Raw genomic sequence first — 12,728 nt, forward strand, 5'->3', positions numbered from 1 at the left:
GGCTCTTTAAAACATAATAATAATAATAATAAAACAAGAAATAAAAAGCAAACATGTTGAGGTCAGGGGACTGTCTTAGCATTTAACGAGCTGTTCTCATGCTGCAGTTTCCACCATCCATCAGCCTGGAGAATTTAGGCCTTTCTGCTGGAACTTTGAGCTTATTTTAGTCTACTTTTTCCCCCTTCCAGATCCTCCTTTAGAATCATCCCTCTGCTATGTTTAGAAGAGTTGCCTTTTTCTCACTTTGAAGGCCAGTGGAGTATGAAACCCACAGGGCTTTTAGAGCTCAATCAACAGTCAGAGAAGCAGAACTCTCAGCGAGACCTGTTATTCTCATTCCCTCAAACTTACCCTCGGCCTCTATCTCAGCATTTCTCTAATTCACACACACACTCACACTCACACACACACATGTACTTAGGTTTGTTTTTTGTGAAATGTGGAGACATTACATAGGCTACCTTTGATTTTATACTGTGCAAACTGCAATGTTATTGCCTTGACCCCACCCTACCCCTAAACCAGGACACTGTACAGTGTGCCCTCAGTGTGATTTATAAGCAATGTGCTCATAATTCACCACCTTCTTTTAATACCTGTGCCATACCTGACAAAAGTCTTGCTGCCTATTCAAGATTTAAGAACAACAAATAATAACTTGACTTCTAGTTCATCATTTGGTATCAGAAGTGGCTTATATGAAAGGCAAAGGCCTCTAGATTACACTTATTTTACCAAAACAAAGTATGATCATGCCTTGATTTTTAATGATTTAATTAGGACAGTAAGGTCTGACTTTGCCTTTGACTCCTAGACTCATTTATTTTATATTTTACATTCTATTTTGTATTTTTATATTACTTTATATACATTTATTTTTTTTTTTTTTACTATTTTTCTTTTATTAATTTTTTTATTATTATTATTTTAAAATTTTATAAAATTGTATTTATTTTTATTTTACTTTACTTTATTTTTTTATTTTATTACCTGACTTTTCTCATCAAGATTCTTTGGATTCACCTTCAATACCTCTTCCATCTTACCCCAGACATGCTCAATAATGTTTATGTCTGGTGACTGGGCTGGCCAATCCTTGAGCACCTTTGCTTTCAGGAACTTTGATGTGGAGGCTGAAGTATGAGAAGGAGCGCTATCCTGCTGAAGAACTTGCCCTCTCCTGTGGTTTGCAATGTAATAGGCAGCACAAATGTCTTAATACCTCAGGCTGTTGATGTTGCCATCTACTCTGCAAATCTCTCGCACACCCCCATACTGAATGTAACCCCAAACCATGACTCTTCCTTCACCAAACTTGACAGATTTCTATGAGAATCTTGGGTCCATGTGGCTTCCAAAAAAAATCTACCTTCTGAAACATTTCAATTGATCAATTAGAAGTCAAGTTATTACGTGTTGCTCTTACAACTGGGATCGATGACAAGTTATACAGATTTGTGTCCTGATTTGTCACAAAAACACACACACACGCAACGATCTAAACTGACTAACAGGAGCTCACATTAGTTTTGCACAAGATACATACACAATTCTAGTTCATTCTTATCATATATGCATTTTGCAGAGACATTATATGTGTTATTATTCCATATTTGGCCAAATGCACAAACAAAATCACAAATAATTAATAGCTTTATACTCAATGCTTCATGCCCTTTCTCTGCGCTCTGCAGCATGCGTCAGGAATTATGGGGTGTTCAGGTGAGCACATAAACAAGGTCAGCAGGAGAACAAGCTGTTAAACATGCAGTCACATGCTCTCATTTCATCAGTGATCAATGTAGACATGTGCAACCATGGTGTCATGCCAAGTTATCGACAAAATGTCTTCAAGAAGCAATAAAGCAATATACAGACTGGTTTGATATAGATACACCTGGTGCAAACAAGAACAAACTGGGATAATTGTATGGGACTGTAATATTCATTTCTAGAACTGCATACAATTCAGATTTGGGGGAAAAATAGTTTATTATACATTGTTATTCACTGCTATTTAAAATATTTATTTATTTTTATTTAAATATGGCAAAACCATTTTGCAATTATGGTTTATTACTCAAAATAGAAAGATAATATCTGAGATTATCTTATCTGAGGCTGCACGATATATTGTTTAAGCATCCATGTGGCAATTCAATCATTGTTATAGTCACATCGCGAGTTTAATTAATGTTGAGTTTGGACTATAACTGATCATTTTGCAAGTGTTTTTTGAGGTCTGTGACTGTGTGTAGGTTTTAAATGGGAAATTGTACCACGGGGTGAGGGGGCGGGGCCAGGAGCTGTGGGAACAGAACGAGGCCGGTGCGTAAGTGAATAATGAGAAACACCTGCGGCGCTCACCAGCCTCAAATCCCACGGAAGGAGCTCTGGACTATAAGAGGAGGAACGATGGCAGAGGAAGCTGAGAGAGGCCTGGACACAGTTATGTTGTGTTTGTTTTGGTATAGACTGCAGTCTCCGTGAGGAGCTGTAGTCCGTTTGTTTTATTTTCTTTATTAAAACTTATTACAAGTTCGTTGGTTCTCTGCTTCCTTCTTCTCGGTGGCCAGGTGGTCGTAAACTTCATTATATATATTTTTAATTTAATAACGATTAATTTGATTGATTATTTTGAATGTTTGTGCAACAAAGACTATGCAGTATTATTTTACATTTGATTATTCCATTACTGTAAACCTGAATATAGTTCGACTACACTGGAAAACAATAAAATACAGTTTATTTCATTTGTCTTTTAATTAAATTCATTTAATTTAATCTTTTTCTTTATTGAATTTATCTATGTTTGTAGATTGTTTATTATATTTTATGCACTCCTACACGGAATTATCCCAATCAATGTAAAATTAAAAATTCTTTCCAAATAGTTATTCAACTCATCTAGTAAAACTGTATTCATATCACAATATATGTTGCAGAATAAGAAAAATATCGCAATGTTAGATTGTTCCAATATCGTGTAGCCCAGGGGTGCCCAAACTTGGTCCTCGAGGGCCGGTGTCTTGCATATTTTAGTTTCAACCCCAATTAAACACCTGAACTAGCTAACTCTTTCTAGTTATACTAAAACTTCCAGGCAAGTGTGTTGAAGGAAGTTAGAGCTAAACTATGCAGGACTCCAGCCCTCCAGGACCGAGTTTGGACACCTCTGGTGTTGCCCTAATCTGAGATACTTGACATATCTTATTTAAATATATTTTAAACACAAAATACAGTAAAACACTTTTTACAGATTTTATTTTAAGTCAAACTGCTGTGTAGAGCTTATAATAGAGTTACAAAAAATATTACAAGTAAAAATAAATCTATTTTCTATAAATTAGAAAAAACATATATAATTGTATAATAACATACAAAATAATCTTTTGTTTTGATGATGAAATTGTTTATTTAAACAGGCAAGACTATATATTTGCTAACTTTATTTATTTTGCACTCCTGTGAAATAATATTTCATGTTCAAATATGTCCCAAGTGCTGTTTAACATAGACATTTTAAACTAAGTTTGTCATTACCATGATGACAGTACTTTACAGTATTTTACAACATACTAGAATTCAGTTTAAAGTACAATTTAAAGGCTTACCTAGGATATTATATCAACTAGGAAAGTCATTAGTTTGTTCTGTAGCCAATCCAAAAATAAAAAAAAATAAATAAATAAAAATCAAGGGGGCTAATAATATTGAATGTAGCATTTTTTAATAAAAAATACAAATAAAAATAACAATAACAATAATATATATATATATATATATATATATATATATATATATATATATATATATATATATATATATATATATATATATATATATATATAAATTCCATACCAAAATATGGAAAATACTACGGAAAAGGATCTATTAAAAATCAAAAATCACTTGGGAAAAAATAATAATAGTTTGATATTTGGCCTAATAATTTTGTCTTCAACTGGATTTACTGACTTTACAATTTTTTTTCTATTATTTACTATTTTTCTGTATTTGAACACTTTTGAGTGACTTGTCAATCATATAAACATATGAATAACACATTAGCAATCCAATAAATCATATCAGTTTGAAATTTGTAGATATTTAAGTGTAGAATATAACTAAAATAAGAGCCTAAAACCTCAATTCTTGCTTGGCCGACTGTAAATCTTAATTCTATTAATCGCATGATCGGCATTTATACAGTATGAACACATTTTGTTCCTAACAGAAAGAAATCTTCATGCCTGAGGCTCATTTGCTTTCTGACACTAGGAGAGCTGCATTAACAATGAAACAAGATGGGCTCTTTTCTGAAGCACATATTTAAAACATATTCCAAAAGCATTAGATGGGAATCACGAGCTGCTCTACTTGGCTTCCCTTGTCTCCACTTGACATGTAGGCAGTACAACTGAAGCACAGAGTTCAGTTTAAGGTCATTTTAATAGGGATCTGTGTGAGAGATGTGGTGCCAGAAGCACTTTAAACCATTACAACCAGCTTTGTATGAATCTAATGAAAGAGCTTCAACCTGAAGACAATGTGCTATAAATGTAGGGCCAGGTTTAATAAGAGCTCACATCAGAGCAAACTAAAGACGTACTGTACAGTGAAATACTCATTAGTGAAGTCATCAATCAATATAGTTGTGTCAGACCTTATTTCACATGCATCTGTAGGAGTTTTGAAGAGTAATTAAATGGATCATGCAACAAGACTTACTACAGTAAGCAGTATTCAATCTGCTGGTTAATATTTCAAAATCTTTAACTATTGTTCGCCATTGCTGTTGGTAAATTACATGCTCTTCATTATCATCAATAAATCTGAGCTGCTCTTAGATCGCATATTAAAATCAATCACTGAATCTGCAATTATTAGATCACTTGCAGAATGTTTTACTCAATCCAGTGCTTTTTTTCAGTACTGTTTTTTTTTTTTAAATTATAGTATTTTATTATAATAATATCAAAGCAATGTTTTACATTTAAAACGTACTAAAAACACAGAGAAATGTAAAAAAAAGTACATTATAATAATATCAAAGCAATGTTTTCACATTTAAAACGTACTAAAAACACATAGTGAAATGTAAAAAAAAAGTAAATCCCTTAATAAATAATTGCTTCATCTTGTTGCGCCTAAATTAAGCTTTTTCAACTTAATTTATTAGTTTTCAGCAATAAATTAAGTTGAAAATACCTAATTCTGTTAGCTGTAAAAAGTTCATTTATTTGACTTATTTATTTAATTTTAATTTGTTTAAGTTGGCCCAGTATTTTTGTTTCTTTAGTGTAGATATATAATATAATATAATATAATATAATATAATATAATATAATATAATATAATATAATATATTATAATATAATATAAATAAAATATAATATAATATAATATAATATAATATAATATAATATAATATATTATAATATAATATAAATAAAATATAATATAATATAATATAATATAATATAATATAATATAATATAATATAATATAATATATTGTAATATAATATAATATAATATAATGTAATATAATATAATATAATATAATATAATATAATATAATATAATATAATATAATATAATATAATATAATATAATAAAATATAATATGAATATAATATAATATAATATAATATAATATAATATAATATAATATAATATAATATAATAAAATATAATATAATATAATATAATATAATATAATATAATATAATATAATATATTGTAATATAATATAATATAATATAATGTAATATAATATAATATAATATAATATAATATAATATAATATGAATAAAATATAATATAATATAATATAATATAATATAATATAATATAATATAATATATTGTAATATAATATAATATAATATAATGTAATATAATATAATATAATATGATATAATATAATATAATATGAATAAAATATAATATAATATAATATAATATAATATAATAAAACAAAATATAATATAATATAATATAATATAATATAATATAATATAATATAATATAATATAATATAATATAATATAATATAATAAAATATAATATAATATAATATGAATAAAATATAATATAACATGAATATAACATGAATATAATATAATATAATATAATATAATATAATATAATATAAAATAATATAATATAATATAATATAATATAATATAATATAATATAATAAAATATAATATAATATAATATAATATAATATAATATAATATAATAAAATATAATATGAATATAATATAATATAATATAATATAATATAATATAATATAATATAATATAATATAATATAATATAATAAAATATAATATAATATAATATAATATAATATAATATAATATGATATAATATAATATAATATGAATAAAATATAATATAATATAATATAATATAATATAATATAATATAATATGAATATAATATAATATAATATAATATAATATAATATAATATAATATAATATAATATAATATAATATAATATGAATATAATATAATATAATATAATATAATATAATATAATATAATATAATATGAATATAATATAATATAATATAATATAATATAATATAATATAATATAATATAATATAATATGAATATAATATAATATAATATAATATAATATAATATAATATAATATAATATAATATTGAAAACATGAACAATAAAAAAAAAAATCTATATATTTTGTCATTTTATGTACCTAAATAGTATATATTTAGAGTGCTTTCTTAGCTGGTTTAGGCCTTTGATGAATAAATTAATATGTCATTAAAACCACCAGTATTATGGCAACTCTGTCTTAATGAGTAATTCACTGAATCAGACATTCCAACACGATCTCACGGCAATGGGGTATATGCCGAAGCATGCTAATAGGACTTTTAATTTGCCAGTAATCTGGGTTAAACGCTTCTGGTGAACTGTGTGCAATTGCAAAATCGGCGCGTTTAAGGTCTGTTTTCTTTAAAAATCAGTGATCTCCACTGGTTGAGTGATATCCGATATAAAGTGGGTCTCAGATTGTACAAGAAGCACTGCATTAAATTACATTTTTCCCCGCCATGTCTTTATAATATGAGCATTTATGTCACCCCAGTATATTCAATGGAGCTTCTGCGCTAGCCTGCCGATTCTGACGCCGTGTGCGAGTAAACGGCTTTTTGTCTCTTTTTACGCTTGAGCAACTAAATAAATTCCAAAGTCTATTTAACTGATTGTATTGTTATTACATTACAACATCGATGCTGTACAAGGAACCGTACATAATGGAAAAAAAACTCACAATAACAGGTCACCGGAAAATTTATCAGTATGGGAACAACAATAGCTCGGCATATACCCTATTCGTAACTTTTTGATTTACTGGCTAATTAGCATGAATTCGTATGATCTCATTCGCATAATTTAATACGATTTGCTTATCCCTGATGTATGACGGTTGGGTTTAGGGGCGAGGTTTGGTGCCACACTTCCTTTTTAAAATTGTAGATTTAGAATCGTACATGCACTGTAAAGCCCAAAAAGTTTAATGAGGAAAACCGAGGAATTTAATTAAATTGAGGAAACCGATTGCTATAAACCATTTGAGTTAAATACTAATCATGAGTACTGTGAACTTACTCCATTTAAGTTGAAGTAATGAGGTTTTTGATTACCTTCAACGCTGAGGTTAAAACTCTTTTCAAATGAGTGACTGGTTTTGACTTATTAAAACATTGATTCAGTGGATTTACTCAAATGCAGGTTAATTGAATAGCGATACACTGCAATGTTTCTCTGTGATGCACAAACGTTCTGCTAAGTCTTTGTTTAAAAACTATTTTTTTAAAACAGAAAAAATGTCTCAAATTTAAGTCAGTATAAACTTAATGCTTGTTCGACTATGTGATGCTGCTCATTTTCTCAATTTCCAACACAAACTAATGACAAATTAGAACTTTCAGATTTAGCAGTTAATTCATATCAATTTGTATGATCTTATTTGTACATTTTAGTATGATTTTTGCAGCCTCTAATGACGAGGTTTATGGCGATGCTAAAAAAACAATGTTTTTGTTCAAATAAAATCGTATGAATTTGTATCAATTAGCTACAAATACCTAAAATAGTTACGTTTCCTCATGATATCGGGCTGGATATTCAAGAAAACTGAACTTTAGATTTTCTATACTGGATTATTATCATCATTCTATTCTATTAGGTGCGTTCAATATACATACCCACTCAAATACGTCATTAATATTAAAACCAAAATTCTGATATTATCATAGACGATAAACATCACCCCTAACTGTTTTTGTAAAGTACTATGAGCTTAAGAAAGATCATGTTTACTTCCTCTTAAAAATTATATTTTTGTACAAACAAAATCGTATGGATTTGTATAAATCAGCCACTTTTCTGACAATCCCTAAAATAGTTACGTTTGTTCATGAGATCGGGCTGGATTTTTAAAAAAATGGTACTTGCTTGAGTCATATTACTAAACTATAAGATCTAATAAGTAATAAAGGATATTGTTTTGATTTTCTATCTTGGATTATTATTATAACTCTATTCTAATAGGTGCGTTGGACTCTCAAGTTGTGTTTTTGTTACTCAAATATACATACTTGACTTTGAGTGAGATTTACTGATGTTGACTTTGAGTGAGATTTGTTTGAGAGTCCTGATGTGTGTGTTTTTACATCTCTAGCCCGCTAATGCTCCATTCAAAATCCTTCAGTGACTTCTGACAAGGGAGATCTGGAACAACATAGTAAGTCACGTGACATACATACTTTGCACACAGGATTATTAATGTATAGACACACTAGTTAGCGAAGTGCGCTAATTTTGTATTTCTATTTTCAGATTAGTGTAAGTTCAGGGCGCTTTTCTTTTCATATTGTTTTCTTATTTAGTGGTTTGGGGAGGAGTTTAAGGGAATGTTTTTGTTATATTTATTTCTTTGATTTGCTAGCGCAACCTCAGTTCCCTCTCCCGGGTTTATCTTGGTTATTTTCAACTTCATCTTATTGTTTTATAAATATTGTAAATACTGTGGAAGCAATAAATCTTTTGCGGTGCTAATTTGTAGTTGTGTCTTGCCATTTTAATCTCCAGTTTATACTTTGGTCATCTTCACGTTACTCCTTTTAATTCCCTAAACATATTTTCATCAAGGATCGTAACACCCTTATACGTCATTATTATTAAAACCAAAATTCTGATATTATCATAGACGATAAACATCACACACCCCGTTTATGTAAATTGCTATGAGTTTAAGAAAGAGCACATGTTTTGGACTCGACATCTAAAGGCCACACAGTCTCCAATTCCCTCAATAGCTCTTAAATGAAAAGCTAATTTCACACACAGAATGAACAAGCCCTGAAATGATGCAAGGGCTGCTTACAGTGCATTATTCACTACAATATGCAAGTTACGTGAGGGACAAGAATAATAATATTGGATATTTCCAGTGTTTGACAGCTGCAGTCTAGCTTGATAACTTTCACAATAGGCACTAGATCAGAACGGCATGGTGCAAACATTGCTCACTGTGTTGTGTTGTTGACGGACGGAGAGACTGCTGCTTTGGAAATGGCGAGGGAGATTGGTCATGCAAGCAATATCAGCAGATAACGATCCCCAAATAAAGCAATGACAGAAAAGAAAAAAAAAATGAACTGAAATCGAAAAACATGGCACACACTGACAACACAAATACATCCAAAGGAAAATAAGAAGAGCACAAGCAAACCAAATAATAAAATAAGAGTCAATTAAAACAAACATGACATTGTTGAAGATCATTGCAGGTTTTTTTTTATTTCTCATATTTGGAGACATGCTGTTATGCTGACTATAATTTGATGCCAAAACCCAACCAAACAAACAAAACATTGTATAAATTGGCAAATTCATAATATATTTATTGTGTTGTTTAATTTAGGACGTCAGGATTGAAACTTGAGCTGAGGAAAATGATAAAAGCGCTGAAGTTTAATTAACTTTGCATTTGTATTTGTAGATTTTATTTTAAAATTGTATACATATTTTTGGAATGTATTTTGTTTTTGCTGTGTAATTATTTACATATACTTGGTATATAGTTGAAATCAGAATTATTTTGATTTGATTTTTTTTTCTTTTTTATATAATTTTATATAATAATTCCCAGATGATGTTTAACAGAGCAAGGAAATTTTCACAGTATGTCTGATAATATTTTTTCTTCTGGAGAAATTTGTTTATTTGCTTTATTTCGGCTAGAATAAAAGCAGTTTTGATTTTTTTTAAGGACAAAATTATTAGCCCTCTTTAAAAAACAAAAAATAAAAAATAAAAACTATATATATATATTATTATTTTTTTTTTTTGACAAAACAAAACATCATTATAGAATAACTTACCTAATTACCCTAACCTGCCAAGTTAACCTAATTAACCTAGTTAAGCCTTTAAATGTCACTTTAAGCTGTATAGAAGTGTCTTGAAAAATATCAAATATTATTTACTGTCATCATGACAAAGATAAAACAAATCAGTTATTAGAGATGAGTTATTAAAATGTTTAGAAATGTGTTGAAAAAATCTTCTCTCCGTTAAACAGAAATTAGGGAAAAATAAACAAGGGGTTAATAAGTCATGGGGGCTAATAATTCTGACTTCAACTGTATAATATTTATAATTAGACATATATGTATTATTATAAATTAGAAATTAATACTATTTTATTAAAATTATAAATTATATATTCAGACTAAATTATGAATTAAACTAATATTTACATTATTTCGACCAAAAAGTATATGCAAATAATAAAAAAAATAAATCTTAAGAGCTCTTTAAATGTTAAAACAGTCAACGAAAATGTTCATGTTTCATTTAAAACATTAAATCAAAGAAACATGAATCTGAATTTCACATCTATAATCAAATTGTGTAATTATCCTTAAGTGTAATGTAATGTAATGTGTATTTATATAGCGCATTTAATGTGTAAGCACTTCGCAATCATGAGCTGTGGCCTCTCCACTCAACCAACAGTGTGCAGCATCCACTTGGATGAAGCAACGGCAGCCACAGGACAACAGCACCAGTGTTCTCACCACACACCAACTATCAGGGGAGTGGAGAGACGGTGATAAAGCCAATTCGTTGGATGGGAATTATTAGGAGGCCACGATGGGTGAGGGCCAATGGAGAAAATTTGGCCAGGAAACTGGGGTTACACCCCTACTCTTGAAGAGAAGTGCCATAGAGAGTCTCGGTTTAACGTCTCATCTGAAATACGGAACTGGCGTGACACTGAAGTGTGTTAATAAAGTATGATGTCTACATAATTAGCAGGGATTCTATAGTTAAATCTTTAATTTATAAAACTAGTAACTTACGCCAAGGCTTTAGCTGTGGGCACAGAAAGAAATCCTACATTTATTTATTTTTACTAATTATTTTTTAAAGTAAACTGAGAAGCTAAACATAACTGCATGTTGATATCAAAATGTATAAAAAGAGGTCACTTCCTCATTATAGTGTACAAATCAATACAATCCCTTTAAATAGAAACTTCCTTCAGTGAACCGAAATTCAATGTGCATCTTGCAATGATCTCACCGTTTGTCACCGTTTGCTGTAATCGACTCCAGACGAGTAACACAGATTTACCATAAAAGAGTAACAAAGGGTAGACTCACAGATAGAAAACTTGTTGCTGTTGTCTTTGCCAGGGAATAATTTTACTCCTCTAGATTTGAAATCTACAGACCGTTTCACTAGTTAAAGGGGGAAAAAAATGAAAGAAATAATAATAATGAAATCAGGTGAAACAGATCTCAAATAAACTGTCAGCATTGAAAAGAAATCAAGCATCATCAAAGCGCATGAGAGAGAAGAGCAGGAAAGTATAGCAGCGTCAACAGTTTTCCAAAAGTGCTCTGCGAACAGAAAACATGGCCATGTGTTGAATCGAATGCAAAGGGTGTAAAATGAAAAGGTGAGGAGTGGTGGCACGGGACTTCTGTTCTGTTGTCAACCTTGACAAGGGAACGATTTCGGCTTATTGGATGTGAAGCAGACTTTGGGTTTGAGACGCAAACGTCTGCTGAGGTAATCCTATGGGAGCAGGGGTGGATGCTTGACATGAGTCCAGCATGTCAAGGGTCAAACAGAAGTCTTCAACACAGGCTCATTGGAGATATGTGCCCAGGGCTATATTTCTGAGAACCAAAAAAAAAAATACAGATAAAGTCAAACTTGTTAGCGCTCCTGTGATTTTTTTTTTTTTTGATTATTTATTTTTTCCCAATTTGTGTTTCAAATAAATCCCAAGGGATTTTTCACAGTTTTTTCAATAATATTTTATCTTCTGGAGAAAGTCTTTTTTGTTTTATTTTGGCTAAAATAAAAGTAGTTTTTCTTTTAAATCACTTTAAAGTCAATATTATTAGCCCCTTTAAGCAATACATTTTTTCCCCCGATTGTCTAGAACAACCCAATGTCATATAATGAATTGCCTAATTAACCCAATTAACCAAGTTAAGCCTTTAAATGTCATTTAAAGCTAAATACTAGTATCTTGAATAATATCTAGCAAAATATTAATATTATTTTTTTTCCTATTTACATATTTCTCTTTAGTTATTTAGAGGTGGGGGGGAGGGATTAGTTAGCGGGTGTTTAATTTGTTATTTTCTTTGA

The 12,728-nt window shown here is 29.4% G+C and overlaps 1 protein-coding gene across 1 annotated transcript in view; it reads right to left on the bottom strand.

The window, feature by feature from the left end:
- csmd3b (CUB and Sushi multiple domains 3b) overlaps positions 1-12,728 on the bottom strand; it is a 1,051,207-nt gene that overhangs the window by 581,379 nt on the left and 457,100 nt on the right. The window contains exon 7 of the mRNA XM_056479206.1: positions 11,726-11,803. Within this exon, the coding sequence (XP_056335181.1) occupies positions 11,726-11,803 (78 nt within the window). The remainder of the gene's footprint in view (positions 1-11,725; positions 11,804-12,728) is intronic.

Source organism: Danio aesculapii, chromosome 19, assembly GCF_903798145.1.
Source record: "Danio aesculapii chromosome 19, fDanAes4.1, whole genome shotgun sequence".
Taxonomy (NCBI): domain Eukaryota; kingdom Metazoa; phylum Chordata; class Actinopteri; order Cypriniformes; family Danionidae; genus Danio; species Danio aesculapii.